The 25,929-nt window shown below is 41.4% G+C and overlaps 1 protein-coding gene across 4 annotated transcripts; it reads right to left on the bottom strand.

Annotated features, from left to right (window-relative positions):
• Window positions 1–1,754: 1,754 nt before the first annotated feature.
• Window positions 1,755–25,805, bottom strand: Tps1 (Trehalose-6-phosphate synthase 1). 4 transcript variants are annotated; one of them, XM_077399554.1, is made up of 11 exons: window positions 25,549–25,805; window positions 18,380–18,485; window positions 13,671–13,827; window positions 8,600–8,764; window positions 8,034–8,262; window positions 7,633–7,949; window positions 7,146–7,519; window positions 6,782–6,973; window positions 5,912–6,239; window positions 5,359–5,652; window positions 1,755–5,243 (listed from the first exon to the last, which is right to left on the bottom strand). In XM_077399554.1, the coding sequence occupies exons 1-11, from the start codon at window positions 25,796–25,798 to the stop codon at window positions 4,995–4,997; spliced, it is 2,661 nt and encodes an 886-aa protein (XP_077255680.1). In that variant the 5' UTR covers window positions 25,799–25,805; the 3' UTR covers window positions 1,755–4,994. The 4 variants fall into 4 exon arrangements, with proteins under 4 accessions (XP_077255680.1, XP_077255682.1, XP_077255681.1 ...); XM_077399556.1 differs by lacking the exon at window positions 25,549–25,805 and adding an exon at window positions 25,394–25,532; XM_077399555.1 differs by lacking the exon at window positions 25,549–25,805 and adding an exon at window positions 19,312–19,378.
• Window positions 25,806–25,929: the final 124 nt, after the last annotated feature.

Here is a 25,929-nt window from a genome sequence, read left to right as displayed (position 1 = left end):
CTCATCACAGAATTCAGAATAGAATTATATATGATGCTATTTTCTATGTAATATAAAAATATATATAAAAAGAATCAAAATGTATACAATTTGTATTTATTTTTTATATTGTATTCACTCACACACACACACACACACACACACACAAACGTACATTAAAATATTCACGTATACCAAAATACATGACATATAAAACTATAAATAAAATTCTATCGTAGAATCTATATTATTTATATTAGATTAATATATATATATATATATATATATATATATATATATATAAAAGCTGACCTTTTTAATCACTTTAAAACGAGTATTTGAAGCTTTTATTAAAACAGACGACATTCACGTTATACGCTTTATTCGTATAACGTTTTACTAAAAACTAAAAACAATACGTATCTCAATATTATTCGATAGAGAATGGAAAGTATAAATGGATATTAACACTTCGTTCCAGAGCTGCGCTTGGATCGATTAGGAAACAATAAATAAAAAAAATACATAACAAAAATCCACGTGTGTTCCCCCCCCCCCCGCGACCGTCTACCCGTGACGATTATTATTATCCGCAGTCGCGCTCGTAACGGTTCGTTGCGTCACTGCCGCATCGCTCCGCTCCATCCCGCTCCGCTCCGCTTCGCTCTCGGGCACGCATCGGTGACATCGGTTTATAAAAAAAACACTTTTAATCGCTGGCTTGAGATATGTCTCAGCATCAGAGGTTACGCCGTGAAAAATAACGGCGATACACAAACGGCGATATCGCGGCCCGGCGGTTCTATCGTTATTTATTGCCGGAGCAGAGAAATGAAATTCCTGGGAAGGGGAGTGGGAGGGAAACGGGGCGTTTTTCTCCCGATCAAATCGCACGCAAACACACGATCGCGAAATAATACCTCCGGCTGTTTTTACCTCCTGCGAGGGAGAAAAAAAATTTTTTTAATTCGTATCTCGTTATACGAGCTCGTTAATAGACAATCGGTTAAGCTTCTCCCGAAAAACAGTCGACGCTCGAGAAAGGCTTAATCTATAAAATAGTATTTATCCACGTTTACCCAGCCCTAGACGATAGATTCGAGAATACGTTTTGAGATTGTTATCGTTATGAATTAAAGCGAAAATGTGAATAGACGAAATTCAGTTTCGGAAAAATTTAAAGCGAGCATCCAGAAAATTGGACCTTACTTTTCGTAATTCAAATAGTCGCACTTTTATATACTTTTTTTTTTATTACAACCTTTATAGCTTTAAATTTGCTTCATTTAGATCTGAAATAATGATTTGATTTATTTATATTTTCAACGCTTAAATTTACCTAGTGTGTTCGCTTTTGGAATGTTGAAAGAGCCCACTTTAAATGATCTATAATTCGCATCGGATTTGAAGTAACACTATAATATAATTTTGTAGGTAGTGTATTTGATCAAATATATATATTAATTTTATAAACGCGTGTATTCGTATAACATATGTTTCTCGTGTCACAATTAGAAATAAAATTTTATCTCTGTCTTGGACTCTCTATTTATAATTTTATATGCCATATTTTGATATATGTGAGCGCTCTAATATATGTATATCTTATATATATTCCGATTCTTCAGGCAATTTTCGTGTCATGCGACATGTAAAATTACATAGTGAAATTGTATTCCAAACTCCGACGACTCCAATTCAGATTGTCGAAAGCGGATATCTGGGTACTCTAGGTAGGCGTGGCGTGGAAAAAGAAAAAGAAGAAGGCGCGGGAGTGATTTATAAACATCGTTTATTTCTGCGCTGTGTATTTCGTATATAGTCGGCTCGACAATGACGGGAGCAAAACAGCTTTAATCGTTCACCCGCGCACTATCTCGCGCGATTTATTCTCGTTTCATACACACCTACAGTGGTAACGAAGTAAAAACTAAGTACTCGTACAAAACGTAGAATATCTTGTTCTCTATCTTTTTTTCTTTTCTTTTTTTTTTAAAGAAATCGGGGAGCAGTAGAATTTTGCTTTTTAAGGGCACGTGTTAGGAATCTGTACGCGTGTACGCGTATATTTATACATATCTTGTTATATATACATACCTCTGGTGAAAAAATGTCAGAATTTTTCATATTACTTCGTATTATTTTTCATATCAGAATTTCTATAAAAATTTTCAGATTTTTTTCAAGAATTCTCAGAATTTTTTAGATTTTTTAAATAGAAATTGCAATTTTTAAAAAAATTTAGACAAAATAATAAAATATTTCAGATTTTTCCCGCTAACATATCTACAAATTTGAATAAATATGAGGAAATCTGTACAATTTATCAGAAAATTTCATACATATACGGATATTAAAATATTCGGAAATTCCTCATCCAATTATTTCTGAAAGTATTTTCATAAGTCTCAATTTTTACAAAATTTCTAAGAAAATATAAGAAATTTTTTTACCAGGGACATACTCTATTTTTCTCTCTCCTACGTATACTTTCAACGGAAATGACGTTATGCGGTATGGTATTTCCGATAGATGTAGACTCGACGTCGTAACAGTAATTTACATTTCGCTGTGTGCTTATATATTTTCCTTATTGATTGCCGTTACGTTTCTCGCTTCATTCTCTTCTCCCTCGTCCACCTTATCATCAGCCTCTGTCGCTCATTATCCGGCGATTATTATAATTGACTAAAAAAAAATAGCGGCGAAAGTACGAGATTATAGAATCTGGCCTGCGCTCGCGCAATACGCGAGGCCTCTGAGATACCGATAATTGACATTTATTATACATATATGTATATGATATATATTATATACTTAATTGCTAATCGCTCTCATTAGGTGTTACACAACGTTTGATCTTCCGACCGCTAAGCTCTTTTGCTCTATGTGCAGCTAGCGTCAATAATTACATCACTGACTTATTGATGAATAAAACGTATTTTAATTTAGCTTGCAAACATTCGCTTCCGAGTCGCGTCGCAGGTGGCAGATGAAAAGAACGCGCCGACCGCTAAGCGGATTAAAGAAGTAAATAAGGGGTAGCTATGTAAGGGAAAGTAATTGCGAAATAAAACGCGACGTTACACTTTAAGGAGACGAATTTAAAAAAAAATTCGTTTTTAGAACAAAACTGCAAGAATAAAATAGCATTAAAATCTGAAATAGCCCCTTCTAAAATGCTCAAGGTAATTTTTATATATATTTTTAATAAATAATATTTGTACAATTTCATACAGTTTCACCCCAGGACGAACCTATCTCTATATTTGCTTATTGTATCCGTTAAAATCGCTACATTTCGTCACGTTTTCAAAGACGCCTCTCTATCGTGACAAATTGCGTTTTGTGCAACTAATGACGCTACTTTACTCAATGAGTTACTTTTGGAAAGTTTCTCAGTTTGAAATAAGCTCGCGCGACAAGAGACGGATACGCGTTGCCAGCTTGTACCAGTAGTCAGTATTATCTGGCGGCACGGAGAAATGCGCAACGACACCATATCTTTTAGATACGTAGGAGGCATAGATCTTAATTTAGCCGTTTCTTACTTACTACCATTAATCATTATACGCACAACCAAAGCAACTATACCAGTATAACTGTACCGGTAACCCTAATTCGTCTCTTTTTTTTACACAATCGCATATTCTTATCCTATTTAAAAAAAAAGTGTAAAATCTATCTTGAACCTCTACTTAGATTTTGCTCTTTTCTCGTTCATTCGTTTCCACAGTTTTACGCGTTCGCTATGGATTTACGTACAGAGCGCAGAATTATCATTTCTTGAAAGTGTGTTAGGGTTCTTTACTATTACGTTGATATCATTTTTGCCGCAAATTGCGTGATACGAAATACAAATTGGCACTCCATTTCTTGATAACTCGATTGCTGGATTATATAAAGAGACAGTCCAATACGGCAAACTAAATTTCTATTCTTAGACATGAAGAACGATTCCGATTGCTTCGTTAGGGAGAGTTTTAATATCAAAGGATGTGATACGAAATTATATACATGCGTCTTTTTCTCAAAACAACGATATAATCTAATGTTCTTAGTGTCACGCTTGTCCGAAAGCTAACGATTCATATTTGTAATATTCGTAGTGCAGTTGGTCATTAAAAAAAATGAGGAGGAGAAAGAGGGGAGAGAGAGAGAGAGAGAGAGAGAAGAAAGACAAATAAATTAATTAAACATTTTCAAAAACAAAACATACTTCGTAAATATTATCCTAAGACAAGTTCTTTCATTTCGTCATATCTATACTATCGATAGAAATTGTTAACGAGGTAAAACACATCTAATAAATGTAATATGCAGAATTCGAATGTTCATTGCCGAGTGTTTATCTTTTCATTGAGCGACGCGGATCTAAAACCCAAATGTTTAAATGCTATATCTCCATGGAGAAACATGGAGAATACGTATATCATATTTCACATGATACAATTGTAAATTCGGTAAGAATACATTTTACATCGAAAATATAGATATATAATATATACATCTTTCTGTGTTTAGAGCCAAAGTAGAAGTTTTAGTCGCGCGGAAAACATTTATCGCGATATCACGATGTACTTCGTATGAGCTCGATATCTTTTTCGGATTAAGGTCTAAATACATCAATCGACATTAAAAGCTGGAGAATCAACGTAACGATTTGATTCTTCGTATCTCTTATCGTTAATTAAGTCTCCGTGTTGGTGACTCCATTGGTGATACAATATCATTATCACACTTCTCAGTTAGGAAGAACCGTCTTGTTTCTTTGGACTTTCCGATCGCGACAGTCTCCTCAGCGGCTATACTCGGCTATACTGGAGTTTAGGCATTGGTCTCGTTAACTTATCTTCGACTCTTTTACCTGCTCACAGCGATCCCTTCGTTACCTCTTGCTCCTCCGTCTGTGTTGGTTGACTTTACGAATACATTATAACCCTATGATAGATATATATCGCGCCCGGCGCCGGGTATATACCTGATGTGCTAACGAGGGAACATTTGAGCATCACCTACGATTCGAGGGGTGTTTTTGGCGGAGTGTAAGACATTTCCATCGTGACACCGCCGCTGCCCCGTCGAAACCGCGACGGGATTCCCGGGATGTCGATGCTGTTGCGGGGCTTGCGCCTGCTGAGATGCCTCTCGACCCATTTCAACATCGTCAGAACCGAATCCGTGCTGGGCAAACGTCTCTCCGCGGACGTGCGAATGATGTGCGATGACGCGACGCGGAAAGTAGCGGCCATACCTTTCAATGCCTAGACAGAAATAGATTCAAATTCTCATGATGACCGAGATACGCTAATGCCGTTTCTGATGGACTAAAAGATATCCTCGCTCGAACAGAAGCGGCAGAATCGATCGACTTCGTACCTTCATCGCGTCTTCGTCCGTGACATCGTCGCCAGCGTATATAATCCTGATACGCTCGCTCCAATCCAGGCCGAATGCCGTGCGCAGGATGTAGATAGAAGCACGGCCTTTGTTCCATTCGACCGGCGGTCTCGCCTCGATGGCGCAATGAGCGGCACAGGCCTTGAATCCCGCCTTCTCGATAAGTTTTTTAGCTAGATCGACCATCTTGGGGCGACCCTCCATCGGAGTTTCACGATAGTGGAACGTGAGAAGCGCACCTTTATTTTCGACCCAGGCGCCGTCCCTGCAAAGCTTTATCAGCACGGCAGACGGGACACGTAAATACATTGTAGATTTTGTCAGGATAAATATAGAAAACGTGTGATCTGAATCTCTTAATGATTTCGCGTGATAAATATTTAATCCATTTAATAAATGGATAGCGCCGTTAACGATTTCATAGTCATTATGGATCATCTATCATCTTCCATCAACGAAAAGAGTTGCAAGCGATATTATGTATATTTATATCTGTATTTATATTACAAAGATCGATGGGGATCTCGCGTACCTGTTCTTGAAGAGTTTGCATCAGACTCCCAACCTCTTCCTCCAGTTCGGCAGGCATGGGATGGACGAACTTACTGCCGTCCGGGTGCAGGATCTCCAGTCCGTGATTCCCGGCGTACGTGATACCATCTATCCCGACCATCGATTTCACGTTGTTCACGTTTCTCCCCGATATAATGGCGATGTAAACGTCCGACATGTTCGACAATCTTTGCAGGACATTCTTCGTCTCGAGCGGTAGAATCGCCAGGTCGGGATGCGTGGCGATGGGTGCCAGCGTACCGTCGTAATCCAATAGAAGCGCCAATTTATAATTATTACCGATGTACCTAGGGAACATGTGGTTGTCACTGGATCGTTATCCGGCTTTCGTCATGAGTCAGGTAACATTCGCTCGCGTGGGCCCGCCGTCATCTCGTAAAAGCGTGTTCTTTGATTTCTCAATCTCGTATATTCCCGATTTACAAATCGTGGGGATGTTTGGACAGGGTATTTAGGATCAATACATCTCACATAGCAAGAGAATGCATCGTCAATCACCATCGTTACCGCCATCGGCGACGACGTCATAAGCATAGCCAATCAATTATATAATCACGCTGCGACGTACCCAAACTCATGCTCAGCTTAAGAGTATCAAAAGCGTAGCTGGTTCACTTAATATTATTTTAACTTAAATCTAAAATATCAATGCAGTGAGCCTTTTTCCTGAAGTGCTCCCTTCGCGCGAGATAATAATTGCGCGATATTCGTTACTTATGTAAATATTTGTGTATTATCACACATCTTATGGTCTATGGATATCTCCCGTTCATGCGCATGCGCTGGTCGGGCCCAGTCATGCACATCTCTTAACAGATATGATACTTACTTGCTCAAGTAATCGTCGAAATCATCCATGGTCACGGGCTGCATCACGGTAGCGCCCACGGAATCGGTCTCCTCGAGGGATCCCATTACCTGAAGGAAGGACTTCATCCAGTAATTAACGTCGTATATCCTTTCGCGCCGACGTAAGTGGTTCATTCTCAACGTGCGTTCGTCCTCAGGCATGGTGAGCGCCCTGTCAAAGCAGATTTAAATCATTTCACTTCGTTCACGGGTATCGCAAAGCGCATCTTAATTAAAACTAGATTACAAGGAAAAATAAAACCTCGAATCGACAAATAGTACATAATTTATTCTATGCAGACTAGTTCCGTTACGACTAGTTACGACAAAAATGGACAGTGTACCTGTGAATCACCTCCGCGGCCTCGTCGATCTCATAAGGATTACAAATCAAGGCTTCGTGCATCATTTCGCCAGCCCCAGCAAATGGCGATACTATCAACACTCCCGGCGGTGTGTTGATCTGACAGGCAACGAACTCTTTGGCGACCAAATTCATGCCGTCCCGGAGCGGTGTGACGAGAGCGACGGCGGCGTCCCTGTAAAACGCCGCGAGCTCGTCCTGGCTCACACAGCCGTAAATGTAACGTATGGGCGACCAGTTGGGCGTTGTAAAGCGACCGTTTATGGAGCCGATCAGTTGTTCCATTTCGAGCTTCAGCTCCTGATACTCGCGAACGTCAGTGCGCGAGGGTACTGCGATTTGAAGCATCGTCACCTAACATACGCCACGTAAACGGGATTTGAATATGACCGTTTCGACAGCTCTGATACCATCGGCAAATCACTTTGCGAGGAAAGAACTCGCAAATAAGTGCATTAGATAATGACCTGTTCGCGATGCTCGGGATGTTTCTCCAACAGCATCTCGAAGGCTTTCAGTCTGTGAACGAGGCCCTTCGTGTAATCGAGCCGATCGACGCCGAGGACGATCTTCTGATTCGTCGTAATGACTTTCGGTGCGGTCTCCGCCAACGAGACGAACCTATCGAATGGTATACCGATCGGCAGCGGCCTTACCCGCACTGTTCTACCGCCGTGTTCGACCAGCAAGTTCTTACGGTCCACTCTGCAGCCGAGACTCCTCTGGCAGCAATCGACGAAGTTCAGGCAATAATCCTGAATGTGGAAACCCACCATGTCGCACCCTAAACGTTGACACAAAGAGAGTCACGTTAGAAATTGGTCCAAGAAGAGAAACAATTCGCGCGATATCAGGAAGAACCACTCACCCAGCATACCCTGCAGGATCTCGTCGGCCCATGGGAACAACCTGAAGATGTCCCACGGCGGGAAGGGTATGTGAAGGAAGAAACCTAATTTAAGTCTGAGATTCTTATCTTCAGCCGCCTGTCTGATCCAATTGGCGGCTAACATAAGGTGGTAATCGTGAACCCATACCAACGGCGTGCCGTTCTGCTGTTTCTCCTGTTCCTTGTGGATTTGTTCCAAGGCGCCAACCTACGTCAGACAAATTCATCTGTATTCATCTGATATTCGGAAGAACTGAGAAATCGTTTAATTACTACGTCAGGAATACTGAATGTGTTTTTATAACATTTAGCTCTTAGTTATTGTAAATTTTTTGCATTATTAGGACAGTAAATATTATTATAACATTATTACGTTTGCATTTTACTGAAACGGAAATATTGAATTAAGGGCGAATACGGGAATATTGAATTAAAGGTGAATTACGAGATGACGTTGAAGACGTGAATTAATGAGATCCAGTTGGAATAAAAGATATTCTCAAATAAAAACGCGGTCGATAATCATCACAAGCATAAAATCGTACTGTCTTCGCGGCGAACTCTTCATTGACAATGGAATACGCGCGCCAATGATCCGCGATGAAGGTCGCCCGATCCGGCATAGAATGGAAGAGGGGCCAAAACGTTCCATTGCAGCATCCGTTGTAATACGAGTCAAAGACGCCGGGTTCAATGTGCACCGCGACAACCTGAAAATAAAGAAAAGAAAATTAAGATTGAGAGACTGAGGGGAATTCTTCGTCGCGGTTCTTTACGATCATCCGTACTCTTAATGCGCATTTCTGTCACTATTTCAAGAGGATTAATTCGAGTTGGAAGCATATTGCAATGCAATTAGCGTATTAGATAGCATCAGAATATGACGGAGCACCTTGGCAAACTTGCCAGTAAGTGTAATTGTATTTTTAGATGTTCCACATGTGAAGTGAGTAATCTCCTACAGCCATGTATGCATATGCAGGCACATAAATATGTAAAGTTATTGTTATTGTTAATAATTAATAACAATTATTAATATTATTACATATTAATTATTATTAATTATAATTAATGTTAAATATATAATTATATATTTCATTTAAAATGACAATGTCCAATAACGTCATATATACAGAATTATGATTACGGCGGGCATTTCAAGCGTTTCCCCTCATTTATAATTCGAAAAATAAAGACTAAACGATTTAAGTTTATATATCATTATTTTTATTTGGGACTGTGGACTTATCCAGAGACACATATATCATATATATTGATATACCGACATACAATTAAGAGTTATCTTGTATAGCACTTCGAGTTGAATCGTGTGTGTTATCAGTTATCGTTGTTTTAATGGACACTGTAAAGTGACATAAGGATTAGTTGCATTGTTCTAACAAACGTTTGCATAAAAGATTTAAAATGGAGTTATATCTGTGTATAGCAAACAAAAAAAAAATTTTTTTTAGAAGCTTCTAACTGTATAATATGTGTAAGATATGTATCGCGAGAATCATTCAACGGAAGCGGCATCGCGAAAAATTGATAATAAAAAATGGGACAGGGGCGATAAGTATCGGATTGTGTGAAAGTGTGTAAAATCTGATTACCGGTTCCTCCTCTCAGTATCTCACGCCATTGTTATTTTACCCACGACACTACCTCCTTTATTTCCAATTGCGACTGTGAAAACAGGCCGCGCGCCAAAGAGGCGCGCGGCTTGCCTGACGCAAGTGAGCAATCGCTGACAGGCGATAACGCGGGGCTTGATACTTCTGCGATAGACACAACCAACCGCGACTGTCGGTTTGTTGTTTCTCTTCGATGCGGATATCGCCGTTTTACAGGCATATTAATTAAGAGAGGTCAGGGAAAGCGACGGCGGGGCTTCTTTCCCCCGTCGCGTATGTATGTATGTACAATGAGTCCGGTCGGATTGGGAGATCGTCATTGTTTTATCTCGAGCGAGAACGAGAGAGAGAGAGAGAGGAAAGTCTCGTACGCGTCGGAGTTGCTTAACCGCGGAACGATAAAACGTATCAATTCACCGACGATTTCTTTAATCGTCGAGCGAAATCGGGTGGAAACAAGCGATGACCTCGATCGATTTTAATTTGTGGGATCGCGGGGTCAGAACTGTGTTAAAAGCGCGCTGTCGCCCCGAATTACGAACATCGGCGTAAAGCATTACAAATGCAATTATGGGGCCGTAATAGCGCATTTCACGCGGTCAGCAAGAAGTCCCTCCAATCGAATTTGTTGCACGCACACGTGTCAAGTGGTCTCCCTTCCGATTGGAGAAATTCGCAGCCGAGAGACAGATCGCGATAACGAGTAGCGATATTATTATCCGATAATTGCGCGGAGAATTTCAGAAATATTTCGATCGTATTATTTGCAAGGAAAAATATATTTTGAAACTAGACAGCAAATAAAAAGTATACCAGTTTCGACTGATATACCGATTGGCATACCGACGCATATACCAGTTGCGCGGCGTGATTATTTCGGCACGATGATCTCGAATCTTTGTCAGTACGAAGTTATCTTTGTTATTTAGACGCATAGGCAGATTTTATGAAAACGTGTATCTCGCATCTCCGCTTCGCCCGACGGTCCATTTAGGAGAAATAATGATTATAATGAAAACACTTTAATTGCGCTCGTTATCGCGTGTCTCGCAAGCGTGCTCCACGTGACACGACATGATAGTCGGCTTTCCCCCCTTGCAGCATTGTTTTTCATTCTTGCCTTCTTTGTTTCCTATACATGCTCGTCGTGTTATGCAAACATATTATTGAAACGTCACGACCAGCGATAGACGGTAAAATAGAGCGGCTGAGCAAAGAACGATGCATGTGCAGCCACCGAAACGCCGATGATGAAATCGATGTAAGGCGGAAAAGTAAGTTTCAGAAAGAAGCGAGAGGAAAGACTTTCATGTAACAGTAAAAATAAAAAATAAAAAATAATTTCTTAGTAAGTGTTGAAAGGCCTGGCGGTACCGATGGAAATCGGCAAATATTGCTTTACATTTTCAAAAAGCGAACAAAAAAGGTAGGCATGCACCGGCTGGTGTAAATAATTCCGGTATAAATAAGGTGTCTTTCCAAATAGGGTATCTCTCTAAAAAAGGCATTTTACTCTAGAAAAGGAATAATCTTTTTAAATAATTCTTTAAGTCCTTTCCCTTGTATTTTTATCAAGACGTATATAAGCTTTTGTTTATCTTTATCATTGTCATTTTGATTAGAAATAAATAATTTCTCTTTAATTTTAATTTTAATTTTTCGAATATTTTGAATTGCTCGAGCGGTATCGGGAGGGTGATTTGTGCAAGAAATTAACACATTCCGGGGTCACACACAGTCGTTTCTTTTTTTCCTTTTAGAAATCCAATGCCTGAGTAAGCCGTTGAAAATTTTCACGTAACGATAATCGTCGTGCCGGTCGCCACGCAGCCTGCGTCCGCGTCGGACTTAATCATACCGCTGTTTTGTTTAACGGTGTCGTAGGCTATCGCCTGGACATCATTATCGGCGATCTTGAAAGGCGCTCTTGCGGCGATTCACGTGATCCGCCGCGACGTCCGCGCGTGGGTGTATATACGTGGTATCCGCTAATCCGCTAATCACCAGCGTAGCTAGTCAGCTAGCCAGAAGTCGTCATTTTATCGATAGGCTTGCAACGCCGTCATGCAGCCGATAACCCACCGATCGACCTCGTGACACAAATATCCGTGACACTGTCAGTTCATTTCGAACTCATTCACGCGCAAAATCGCGTTAGGCGACCGATAATAATAATAATTAAAATGTAAAAAGTAACAATTTTTAACGGACGCGCTTGGCATTGTGCTAGTTGTTACGTAATACGCGAGAAAAAATGTACCTTATCCAAGTTTGATCTCGCAGATGAAGAATTAATAATCGTAGGTCGAAGATCAGTTAGTCCAGTTCAGATAAACATGGAACGTATGTACAATAATACTATTACGTTCTCGACACCGTTTTTCCGAATGCGTTGGCGGTGTCTAAACGACGGAGAGAGAAGAGAGAGAAGAGAGAAGAGAGAAGAGAGAGAGAGAGAGAGAGAGAGAGAGAGAGAGAGAGAGAGAGAGAGAGAGAGAGAGAGAGAGAGAGGAGAGAGAGAGAGAGAGAGAGAGAGAGAGAGAGAGAGAGAGAGAGAGAGAGAGAGAGAGAGAGAGAGAGAGAGAGAGAGAGAGAAGCTTCGACATTCGTTTCTTCCTACGTCAAGGAAAAAAGGCCACTGAACGTCTCTTCGGCAGTTTTCCAATAAGAGCTGTTCAGAGCTGTTAAAACGTCATCGTTTCATCGTGTTGCGCTTCAATCTACGCCAACGGCAAAGTGATTTATAACGATTATGAATATGAAATGCGCGCATTAATCACTACAAGAGCTTTTATGCTTTACGTGCCGAAAGATAATAAAATGATCGTTTATCAGGGAGTAAAGTCGCGTTGCTCTTGCCGGAAAATACGCGATATCGCCGTGAAAACAGTCTACAAATAAGCTGTTTTGAACTATCGCCGAACTTTCTGGCGCCGAGGGGAACGGCAAAGGGCATCTCCGATCGATCTGCTTCATCAATTTTCTTCCTCGATCGAGGAAGGCGATTTTCGTAACGATGCTGCCACTCGCAAACTCCTCGCAAACTCGTTAGTTCGTAGATAAACTGTTCTGACAATTAGCAAAATAAAGCATGGCATTATCGATCGAATAGCCGCTGGTCCTAGTTGTTATAAAAGAAAGGAAAGCCGACGCGCTACTTGTCGCGAAAGGTGACCATTTCGATTCGGAACATTCGACGACGTGGAATATTACAGCCATTACAGGTCGGTCGAGGTGGGGAACTCTTATCCCTGTCGCGCCGGAGGTTGTCAATATACGCACGCTGTCAATGCCAAGGTTAGTACACTCCACGTAATTGAAGCGGTGAAAATGATAAGGTGCCGCTTGGCCCACATTATGATTCATTTGAGTTACGGGTTTCGTCTTGATTTAATTCGTTTCGGTAAAAGTATTCGAAAGACGTGGATGTCGCAGTCCGGAATGTTTAAACATTTAAAAACAATACCACTCTATACACGGCGGGCGAGAAGAAAAATCTCAACAACTGCAAGTTTCAATTTTTTAAATTGTTGACGATTATTTTATATCTATCTTGAATGACAATTTAAAAGGCAAAAAGTCGCAAGGCGCTTTAACTTTAAGAAAATGCGAGAAAATTTGATTAAATACGTGAGTCGTGGACTGTTTGCTCGTTTGAACGATGCACCTATTTACAAACGGGAAACCGGCGTTCTCACGCGTTGCGGCAGTTAGATACATCATTAAGTACGCGATAGTAACTTATGATTTTCCTAGCGATTTAATCGGTTGTTGTTTTGGAAAATTTGCATACAAAAGAATCAAAGTGGTTTCTATAGTGATCCGCGCGGATTGAGCGATTCCGTTTTTCTTTGTTTACTGCGTACGAACGATCGTTAACGTTACGAATACAAGACCGCGATTACGTAAGGCGCCACGAATTGTAGTCGTAACGAAATATCAGCGCTGCGATTGCTATCGTAATTAACGGAGGGAGGCTCACCTTTCGCGATAGCAGACCAGCCGTGGGCGTGCGATCGTTGGGATCGGATTCGGGAATCGGCTCGTTCGGGTTTTCCATGTGCATCCCCGGCCATCCGACCCAGATTCCATTTCCGCTTATGACAACGGGTGCTACCGCGGTTACCAGACCACCGGCGCTGTAAAAAAAGAGATAGAGAGGAGTTAATGAAAAAGTACAGATGAGCAAAAATAAACGGCACACGCGTGAACCAAGATTGAGCGAGAATCTCATATTTGAAGAAATATTTTCTGTCAAAATAATTCTTGTAAGATTTTGCGAATTAGGATCAGAGAGAAGAGAGTATACAGGATATTTAAATAAGTTATGTAATTCTAAAAAAATAATTAAATGCTTTACCTACTATATAAAATTATTTATTTAGGTAAAAATGTTTTCCTTTTCCTATCAGACGTAATAGTGTTTTGGAAAACATTATAATAATTACGTTAGAGCGTTAACGGATACCTATCCGCTTTCGGATGACAGAGTTCTAATTATACCCGATACTTAATTCGTTCACGTTAATAGAGTGGCAAACAATTTGACAGTCGTGTTATGTATATGCATGACAAGCGCATTTATTGGAATTCTGCTTCCCATTTTAATTCGTCGAGCGACAAAAATATCCCGTATATACATAAGAGAATTTAGAAAAAAAAAGCAACAGATGGAAAACTCGAATATTATTTGTTACCGAGATAGGATGGGAAGAATAGGTAATAAAAAAGAATGTAAATAAGTAGGAAACGCGCGTGCGCGCGCGTCTAAGCAGGTTACTATCGGAACGTGCCTCGACTCTGACAAAGTCGATGGTCGATGGTCGATGGTGTTGCTCGTTTAACACATCCAGCATCCAGTCTCAAACAATTTTATTTTTAACGCAAATACCTCGGAGCGCCGAGAAAGAATCTTGCTGGCGAGAATTGACGTTTTAAAGGTCGATGTTACGCCTACTGTATTCTCGTCACTTTTGCGGCCTAATTACGCTTTTAATTAATCATGTATAAATTAAAGAAACGCATTTCTTGCGTGTAAAAGTATTGTGAGAGAGCGAATGAGTTTACGATACATCGTATATTGATCGACACTCTCGAGAGTCGTTTCGCCGGAGAACGCGTTTGTCGTAATTAATTAATTAATTATACATTTAGCGCGGGCACGTTCAAGCCGCGACATTGAGTATAATGACCAACTTGTTTACGTAATGCATCGGTCGGTTGTGCTCGCTTTGTCCGTGATCAGCCGAGAGATTTCCTAACGTACGTCGATCGCGCGTAAACGCGTGACGACATCGTAACATTCATTCCGGAAGTCGCACTACGGTCGTAATTAATTTGGGTTATCGCGCTGCTTTTACGATACAATTCGCTAATTAGTCAATGCGTGCCTACTTTCAGACGGATTTTGTTCACTAATATTATGCACAATTTATATTTTTCTTCTCGGCGTCAAATTGATCAAAAGAGAATACGCAGATGAAGGGAGACGTTACAGAAATCCGGGACACCCCGTGAACTATGTTGTATTTTACGCGATTACCTGCTTTAAACGTCAGGTAGAAAAAGGAGTCGAGTTAAGTCGAGTTTCCTTGTGTTAATATAATTATTAAATAATCGACATATCGAGTCGTAAATCCTTCGGCATAAATGGAAACGAACGAATGTTTACGATTTATGTCGCCGCTGTTCCCCGTTACGATCAATATATTTTATCTAACAGTGCTATAATTACTGTTTGTTCGACCTTTTATGTGACACTTCTATGACGTTGAAATTAGCGTCGACCTGTGTGCAACTCGTATGATCTATTTTAAAGACATCATGAGACGGAGATTTTGAGAATTATCAAGTCGGACATAACATGTCGCGATAGCGCCGTCTTAAATGTGTTTTATCGTGATTCGCTTTCGTTCGAATTAATCCTCGATAACTTGGCATTAATCCCGCTACATTGTAGCATTACCGATTCGGCGCAACAATATCCGGTGATGTAACGAAAAAAGGAGATAAATTTATATTAACGTTATAACCCGTCACACATGGCACGAACGATTCAACGTGCGTGTGCGATAAACAGATCCGGCATGATTGAACGCATTGATACATTTGGCATTGAAAATTATCGGCCAAGTACCTAACGGTAACCAGGAGCGACTGCATTCGCGTTAGTATTTTTCCACGATTCGGCGCGAGTCGCTCATCGCAGGTATACCTACCGTCAGGTATACGAGCATCGCGAGCTGCAACGGGATCGCGTGGGCGGATGTAAGAGCAAGAGCACGAAACACGCGCGTATGCGACCGGCACAGACACGCGGTAGACACGTGCGACGATTATGACTCATGTAACGCAGGTGGCGTACGCGACCGCTTATCGGCCACTTTGAGAATATTGCGGTAAATGCGCGGTAAATGTGCGGTAATCGCCAATCGCGGGCGACACGTATACGACGATACAGGTGATTCACGCTTTGTTAGCCCGATACCTATACTTTTCCGTGCCAAGAAAACTTCATTATGGTTTCGTAAGACTCGATCGCGTAATTATGTGCTGGCCCTGAAGAATATACCGGAAATAATGACCGACGTGTCATCCGCGAGATAGCCGAGGACTTGTATATAAAAATGTGTTTTCTAAATTAAAAAAACTTGAATTATGAACAACGGACGCAGATTTAATTGGATGTGTAATATATAAATGTCTGGAATAAAAAAAATTTACATATATATATATATATATTCAAATGAATTAGAAACTTCCCTTCACAAGATAAAGAATGCACGACTTAATTGGATAGATATATAAGTGGAGCGTACACTCGGATTTATGGAGATCGGTTTCAAAGAATCTTCTTTCACGCACGTCGATTGCATTTGTATCACTAACGATTATTCACTGTATGAATTTGGTGATGACGTCGATGATACGAGCAGAAGACGATCGTAAGAATTCGCACTAATCCAACCCCATCCGGCACAAAAATCCTGATGCGTGACATTTTGTAAGAGTATAAGAGTGGTACCATTTGTATACTTGCGATTAGATTACGCTCGTCGAAAAAAGTTATTTTGAATGTGATTACGAGAGGACTATGTTGCGCACGCTCACCCCGCCACAAGTCGATATATTCTTTTTATTTTATTTACTTCGATTCAATTAATCGCCCCGCGCGTGGGGCGATCTCCAATCGCTCTCTCCAGGCAGATTTTGCGGCGCGCATTTTCTCGATCGCCGCAAATAGCGTCTATACCACGTGCTAGATCGTCTTGTCAACATATTTGTCGAGCGAGAAGTCTTGTCGAACAGAGATTCTATCGCGTTCTCCAAATATGAAAGTTTCAAGTTGAACTTTGTTATTCACATTTTTGTCGCTCCCGCATCACCGATCTGCGCTGACTGTATGTACGCCGTATGTTTATTTTCTGATACGACGCGTCTTTTATTGAAATAATCGCTCCTTCTGTTTGTGACATGTGCACGTTCGCCACACATATCTCTCCTTCCACCTCCAAAATGAAACTTGCACTCAGAAACGCGTGGATTCTTACGATTTTTCACATTTCAACGCGACGTTACCAAGACGGGTTTTTTATCGGTAAATTTTATCGATTACAAATTTTTAATTTAAGAATCAAACTTGATTTCTAAATATTATAAAAATTCGTTACGGCTTAAACTTTTTTAATAAACTTCATCTTGGTACATATTTTTACTTTAATAACGTCGGGTTAAGTACAGTCTAGAACGAGTCGGTGTATATAATAAGATACGTGCAATCATTGTTTTGCTACAGTAGTATCTCGATAGTCTGTTATATAACACTGTCTGGCGGTATCCTATGTATAGAGATAATGACAGCGGCGAGTGATGTAACTCCGAAGACACATAATCGCAAGTAACTTGTCGCATTCGTTACCTCGCGAGCCACAGTTTTTCAATTAAATAAATATGATGTGAAAAACGGAATGCAAGGTGACGCGAGTGTTGAAATTTAAGCTTTGAATATTGCAACTGACATTACGATCTTAACCCTTAAGTGCACAGTTTTGCATATATGCAAAACGATTGATCGTATACTCTCTCGTATGAAGTTCAAACTGAAAACGCACGACTTTGCACGTTTAAAGGACCTTCTCTGGCCTTTCTGTTCTCCCTTGGGAGGGTTCAAATTGGTAAAGAAGAATTTGCAGTCCTTATTTATTTAAAAAAGGCATATAGAATGCTACGAAAAATTGCATATTTAAGGGATAAGAAATCGCTCGAGCAACAACTACAACAGTCCATTTGGTTAACATAAAAGAAAATGCGACACATACGGAAACGTGTGAGACACGTCCTCCAGAGCCTTGATGTAAATAAAAATTTTTTACATCAGCAGTATAATAACAGCAGGTAGGTACCGTGCGATTAGCGTGCGCGACGCCGCAAAGTTTCAGTCATTTATATATCGAGCGAAATGCAAAAAAAGAAGATAAGATTTGTTTAAAGAACATATTACGCGATCGCCGCATAACGCATGTAATCATGTCGCACGAGGCGCGAGGACTCGCGACAAACGTGAAATGCGGAATGACAGCTGAGACCCCTCTCTCTCTCTCTCTCTCCTCGTCGCACGCGACGCTGTCATCCGCACGGTATCCTCCTATTTTGTTCCTTCGCCAGAAAGAGGAAAGAGAGTGCAACACTCACCTGGCTTTGCGCTCCAACTGGCCGCTCAGCTCGTTCCTCTTCAGCACAAACGGCAACCTGTTGCTCACGACGATCATGCTTCCGTTGGAGGTGAAGCTGCCCGGTTCTGTGGACCACATGATGGCGTAGTCGGTATGGGAACGTGGCAGGTTCACGCGGGAGCGTGAAGGTGGGAAGCGCGTGGCGAAATCGCGTTTGGCGGCCGTGGTCGACACGGTCGTCCTTGCCCACGTGAAATGTCGCGTGTCACGTGCGTTTAACGCGTATACAGTAGCGGAAAAGATACGGCTCTTTTATTCTTTCTCTCTCTCTCTCTCTCTCTGTCTCTCTTTTTTTCCTCTGATAGAAATCGGCCCTCGTGCGCGAAACGTGTTGCGCGGTTTACTGTCGCTCTTGACTGGAGTCCATGATTCATCGGCGTTCTATCCCTCGCCGGTTTATACAGATCGCGGGCTCGGCAGCAGAAAGAGAGAGAAAAGCGAAGGGGGGAAAATTTAGAGAAAAAAAATCAAGCGCGAAAGCGGGTAAGATCGGGTTGCGCCGATGCGTCGCGTTGCGCGGCCGGGACGACACTAAACCGATCTCGACTAACGCCGTCGCGCTTTATCCCTCTTAAGTCGGCGCGACCGTTTGGTCCAAAGTGCGCTCCCTATAACCATATCAATGACGGAGGCCGCGACCTTTCAACCACCACCCGCGCGCGCGACCCTCTCGACCGCCGTCGCCGTCGTTGCCGTCGTCATTGCGCGATCGAACACAATTATACGCTCTCCGCGATCGAGATGCCACGGCGTTGTGTATGCCGCTCCCATCACCGTCGGATGACATGTAAACACACCGGGGTGACACCCCTCCCCCGGCACCCCGTTCCGTGATACCGCCGAGATATCGGGGAACGCCCGCTCCGAGTCGCGATTTCGGGGAACCGGTACCTCCGGATCTCGGCGACGCAGACGATCGCGCGAAGCGCGCTCCTGGATGCATGATCGATCACTGACCGCGAATAGCTGATCGCCCACGGTCGCGCTCTTCACCTTGCGAACGAACGAGCCTTAATTCTGTCTCGTGCGCGCGACATCCGCGTTGTGACGCAATTTTAGCGGATCGTCGACGATTCGTTCGTTCTACCGCGATCAGCTTGACTCGTGACCGGTAAGGGCGCTATTTTCTGACGCGGAACTGGCGAAGCAAACAAGTATTTTTCTGTTTAGCGTGCAAACAATTGTGCTTATAAATTACCGCCGATTGTTCGATGTTCTTTATACAACACAAGATAAGATAGTGATATTTCTCTCTTTTCGTTGAACCTAGATAAGTGACTAGCGCGCGGGTCTTATCGATAACCGCCTCGAAAAGATCGCGAAGCGTAAGCGCCGCAATAGTGTCGACTGTCGTTTCACTAGTTAAGGATTAACACATCTCAGGATGGATGAAAACGACTCTTCGAATAGCCTTCGAAGATTTCAGGATTGTAATTAAAGTGAAAAAATGACGTTACATTTTTCCGAGTAAATACCGTTAACGAGATGTGGAAATCAGAGTGGTTATAATCGCGAGAATTACACTGTACAACAAGCACAAGAACGAACCTTGCTCTACGCTAATCATCAATATCTTTTCAACCATAAGCGACACAAAAAATTCCTTTTAAGGGCTGAAAGTCCTAACAACATACTTAATTTTGATTGCGATTAAACTTCTCCGATACGTCACATATCGTAGTTATAATATGCCGAAATACACTAAAATAGTCCATTTTTGCAACTTTAACCGCAAATATCTCAAAATTGTGACGTGACAGAGCAATTTGGCAAACGGGATCGTTTTCTGCGTCCCAAAAACTATCGAATGCCGCAAGGTTCGTTCTCGTGCTTTTTTTGTTGTTGTACAGTGTTATCGGAGGCTCGATCGCTGCTTTTCGTGATTGAACCCGCAGAAGATTTGCGATGAGTCATTCGCGGCTCGCTAAAGCGCGTCTAGCCGAAAGCCGTGATGCAAATACATCTTTAAAAAAATGTTATCGTCACGTTGCGAGCGCGTGTCACCATCGTCGTCGTCTTCGTCATTGTCGAGGCGACACGCGGAAAATTGGCACGCGTCGCGCACGTGGTGCGCGCGTTTTAACCTACGCGGAAATAAAAGATATTTACACCATCGGGTGGATTAATGACGCGCGAACGGGTTATGTGAGAAACTACCAACAACTTGAAGAAACGTGATTTTTCTCTCGTCCTGGAAGCGACGCGATAAAGAATAATGTCGAGCTCTTATTTTTATGTTCAAGATCACCGATATATGTATATACTCGCGGGTTTCAAATAATTTATTTCATATATATGTAACTTGGATTTGCAAATGTATTAAGCAAAACGTAAGACCTTCGCGAATTTTCGTCGACATTTCGCACAACGACACGCGGCACGGTGTGCGAAAGCAATCTAAAGCAAATAAGTATGCGTCAACAAATGAAGTACTCGGATATTGCGCGACATTCATAACGGAAGATAAAAGAAATGGAGTACTTAAATACACACATATGTATAAACACACGCGTGCACGCATGCATATCAGCGTATTCGCTTCTCGTCGGAAGCTGCACGTATACGCCGGGTTATCCGTCGATAGGCGATTCTGGAGGCATTTCATCCGCGTGCAGTTTTTATTTAAACTGCTCGATGCATTTTAAAACTATTCAAATAGTTGAGTGTTGTTCCACTCTTTTGATAGAACGCGAGACTACAATATTTATTATAACGATCGAATTTTTCCAGTTTTTCCGAAATTCGTACCGTTTAAAGCTCGTTTTAGTTGTATAAATTTGCGTAAGATTTCGGGATAAAATTTTGTTTACAATTCTTTATTGTATTTTGATGTAAATACCTTAATATATAAATATTTTATGTCTGTGTATTTATTCGATTCTTTGATGTTTTTCGTGACGTCACGCGGCACATAAAATTATAAATAAAAGTCGATATGATTTTCTAATTCTATTCTGAATTTTAGCACAAGTGACGGGAGAATCTAAAGTGACGCTTGAAAGAAAACTATATGAAAATATGAGAGATATTAAAACAAAAAAGTGAATTATTTAAATAAAATAAATCTTTCTATTATTTATACGCAATTAAGACTAATTAATTTAAGACGGTTAATGCTCTCGCGATCTTTTTCATAATTCATAAAAATATCAATGAAAATCGTAAAGATAGAGGTTGTAAAAATAATCGATCATGTTTATATTATCGTAGATATCGCGATTGAAAAGATCGAATCCGTTGTTTGTTTTTGTCTTTTTTGTCAGGATCTGAAATATAATTAAAATCATAAAGCGACGATAGCGCGCGGCGCGCTAATTGGAGCTAATCAACACCACGCCGTGTATCGCAGCGATTAAGGTATTTCGCTCGGATTATAATGCGTCGATTCAACATCAATTCTCTTTCGGAACCTCCGGCTCTCGACGATTATCTAATCTGTATTTTTACATAACGCTATATATCTTCTTTTATCCGTTTTCAACTTTTATGTCTTGCAAATAAGTTCATTACGCGTCTGTTCGATAACGTCCCGGATGTGCCTGCTGATCTATTGAATAAATCTATTTCGCAGATAAACGTTGGACGTTGGAATGCACAATAGAATCAATGTGACCTCTCAACCACGATAAAGCGTCTAAAGCGTCCACAGCACGTTGAACATCTCGTAGCGTTAAAATGTGAATCACGCGTAACTGTCGAAGCGCGCGATTTCCGATCTGATTACGAAAAACCGAAAGTATCTTCGAAGACGAGGCATGCAAGAAGCTGAGGAAGAATTAATGTCGCCAAGTTTGAATTGAATCGAATTTCCTTTGATCTCCTTGGAAAATAAAATTTATGGTTTTGCATCATTATTTGCCTGCTTTCTCGTTGAATTATTCTCTCGATTCGTTGATTTATTATTCATCGCTGTTCGATTGCCGGTTTCAATCACGCGTTCTCTTTGAAGACAGGCAATTTCCGATCGATGTTCGTCGGAGGGAACATTATCGAAGACACATAAGAAACGGATATATGTGCCAAGGTAAAGAAGTAATCACTATATAGCTTTGCCACGTGCTATGTGCGAAGAGTGCCATCAGCGTCTTTACAGTTTTGAAAATCCGGAGCATATGTTAAGAATTTTTAATCAATGCAATGCTTTGTTGCCGATTGGGGGATGGTTGGTAACCAATTCGAAATTTCTTACCTCACCATCCTTACGATAAACGATAACAGGGCTCCAACTCTGTATATGCAAAATTAACGAACATTGTCGATTAAAAAAAAAAGAAAAAAAAGGCAGGAGAATAAGATGCATTGAAAAATGCATTTTATAGAGTATATAAAAATTAATAGTTATTTCTAACTTAAATTAATTGCAAATGCAAAAATATAAACTTGCATTAGAAAGTACATGTTGAAAATAGGTAAAAATAAACTTGCAGTTTTTTTTCTCTACGAACGCAGACTTTTTTAAGTAATTTCGAGCTTCGTCGAAGAAAAGAAGAAAGAATAAAGTATATTGAAAAATACATGTTGAGTAAAAATTGGCTATTGGTTTTTTTTATTTTGAATAAATTATAAACATCGACGTCACAGAAAATACATAAAGGCTGCATTCCGATATTCACTGTCAGTACTGAAAATCTATATTTTTTTATATATTACGTATACTGTAGATTTTTAGTACCGACAGTCGTTGACAGTAAAATATCTGAATGCAGCGAAAGTCTAACTGTTCAAGTGCGACAACAAAAACAGATGACGAAACGTTTCTCGCGTCGTTCACGAATGGGTTCACGGAATTCGAAGGTCCACGTGCTCCGTTTGTCACGAGACGCTGGCTGGGGCTACCTCGTTACGTAAAATCGAAGCAGCGCACCACGTGTTCGGCCAGCTACTTCGGAACCGCGAATGTGTGGGCGCATTACATTTTCTTGGAGTCGGTTAAATCCACAGATCTTTCGTAATCGAGATCGGAAATAGCAGATAGCCGGGAAATTGTTCAAATCTGTCTCTTCGAAATACGCTCTCTTTCTTATTCAACGACAGTTATTCCTTTCTTTTCTGACTTTTGAGGCTCGCGTTGCGGACTTACCACTTTCAAAGCGAAAGAAAGCGCAGTCGAGAGAAAATAGGATCCGTTCTCCACGAGTAAAAGGCCGAGGAAGGTCGAGGCTGCGAACGGAATTAATTCGGTGAACGTACGCGCGAATTTATCCATTCGCGGATAATGTCGCCGACGATTCTTTCACGCGGCCCGCTCGCAACGCAACACGTGACACCACCGGAGTGACGGCATCGACGAAAGAAAAAAGCGCGCGGCAGATCGATTCGCACTTAGGCACTGGCGTACCTTTTCGCGCGGTGCGGCTTCTTCTATTTTACTATATACATACTTATCCCTTCCGCGCGCTCGGCGCCTCGCCATCAAATTGAATCGCGATCAAGTTCTCGGCCCGGGCCGCGGGTAGATTTCGAAATCGCACGCGGTTACTTGCCGCGGACGAGGTCAGTTTTTCCGTGAGATAGGTACGGGAAAACGAACCGCGAGTCAACGCACGGCGAACTTGACACGTCATATTCTATTAGCGCTATATATATATATAAAATGTATATTTATGTACGGCAATCCTTTTATCCTATATATATATATATATATATATATATATATATATATATATAACCCTCGAATAACACGATTATATTGAAAATCGTGCAATTCGAGACTCCATATCCATGTATAAAATTTTGTTGGATTATTAAAAAAAAAAAAAAAACTTAAAAAGCAGGGTTGTCATAACTTTTTACCGTACTGTTCGAGGCTCCGTGCAATTCAGGTATATCGTGTCATTCAAGGATCCCTATATTTTAAAAATATATTTGGCGGTACCGTGTCTCTCGATATCGAAGCGTAAAAATATATCTAATACGAGCGCTTTGACCGATAAAATTTAACGTGTACACTTCGGCTAAAAATACGATGACATTAAATTCGGTATTTTATCATTCGAGATGTTCCTATTGTCTCTTTATCGTCGTATAAACTTCACCTACAGCGGCGGCTTTTGCCAAACTCCGATTAATTGCCCGAAGCAAAATTCTTAACTGCAGTATAATTCGTTATCTCCAATTCTTCTTTTCTTTTCGTATGTTAAATGAAAAATTAACAGGCCGGGGTGATATTTTTCGCGATAAATTCTTTGTAATGACTTAAAAAAGAATGCTTATTAGCATCAAAAATGAAATCGATTATCGATTTAAATATGTGGATTTACTATTCCAACAGAAAGCTGTATAGTATTCCACCGGAAAACAAACGGCGTGCAGTTTACAGAGTTGGAAAAAGTATACAAAATTCACACAGAAAAATTATCATTAGGCTACCAAGATTTAGCCCGAAAGTGGGCTAGAGATATTGGGCAGTCCGATAATATCTTCTGCAATAATTTGAAAAAAAAAATTAACAGTTCTGTTCATGTTAACAAAATAGCGTTACTTCAGCCAAGTCAAGCAAGTTTAATCGGAATTTGGTGCATCTGGTGCACAGTAGAGCGAATGATCAAAACAGAGATCAGCAGGATCAGCTGGGAATTAAAACCGTGAGCCCACCGGTCCCAATTCCCCAGATTATAGACAATTGTAGAGGATACGCCTATGTGCGTTCGAAGGCGAGGGACACCGGACACGTAGCGCGGACAAGTCCAACCCGCTCCGTTTCAACGTCGTCACAGCGTTGTTTTCGCGCGGCTGACCTCTCTTTCGACACCTTTTTACTAACTTCCGACAGGCGCGACGAACGACAGGGAGCCGGTGAAAAAGGAAGCGTGTAAAAAGCACGATCGGCGTAAACGCGCGATGACCAACGACATTGTTTTATCCATCGGTCGGTCGACCGACCGACCGACCGACCGACCGATCGATCGACCGGACGACCGGACGATCATCATCAGAGGGCGAAAAAAATGACAGATCGACCTGGGACACCCACCTCAACGTTCGACTGTCGTCCTTTATTTCGCGTGACAGTGCGGACGTTTATGTGCGTCCTCGGATGTGCCTACTGCCTTTGAATGACGAAACTGGACGAAACTGAACTTACTGAACCCGATGCGAGTGCGAGGGTACCGTGACCGTGAAGTTTACCGGCGAACGACGCGACGACGGCGACAATGGTGGCGCCGGTCAGTATCTTGACGGGAGACGTTCTTTTGAGTAGGTAACACCGGCCGACGTCGGCTGACGTCGGCGGCTGGCGGCTATATAACTGGTGCCCTCCTTCGCGAACTTTCCAAGCCAGTGCTCGCTGCTGGAATCGATGGCGGCTCGGGCGTGAGACTCGCCAACCGGGAGCGGAAAAATTCCCTAGGCTAGCTCGGTCTCTCGAGAATTCCATGGGGAATTCTTTCCGTCGGGAAGGCGCGAAATTTAAATGTAGTATAATTCGCGTCACTTGTTGTTGACAATACATATATAGGGTGCGCGCGATCCACTTGGCGCTTCAAACGCTCTTGAAAACATTTCATC

Source organism: Temnothorax americanus, unplaced genomic scaffold (assembly GCF_048541705.1).
Source record: "Temnothorax americanus isolate GAGA-0224 unplaced genomic scaffold, ASM4854170v1 Scaffold13, whole genome shotgun sequence".
In the NCBI taxonomy this organism is placed as follows: domain Eukaryota; kingdom Metazoa; phylum Arthropoda; class Insecta; order Hymenoptera; family Formicidae; genus Temnothorax; species Temnothorax americanus.
Note: the sequence above shows the minus strand (reverse complement) of the source record. Positions and strands in the feature narration are given on the sequence as shown.

What these genes read in the sequence shown, in the direction of transcription:
- Tps1 (XM_077399554.1), bottom strand. Translation starts at nt 25,798, where the DNA reads ATGGAATTCTCGAGAGACCGAGCTAGCCTAGGGAATTTTTCCGCTCCC. An exon ending in AAGAGTTCGCCGCGAAGACA is followed by an intron (nt 8,263 to 8,599) that starts GTACGATTTTAT and finishes TGTCTGACGTAG; the next exon opens with GTTGGCGCCTTGGAACAAAT. An exon ending in TGCAAACTCTTCAAGAACAG is followed by an intron (nt 5,653 to 5,911) that starts GTACGCGAGATC and finishes GTGCTGATAAAG; the next exon opens with CTTTGCAGGGACGGCGCCTG.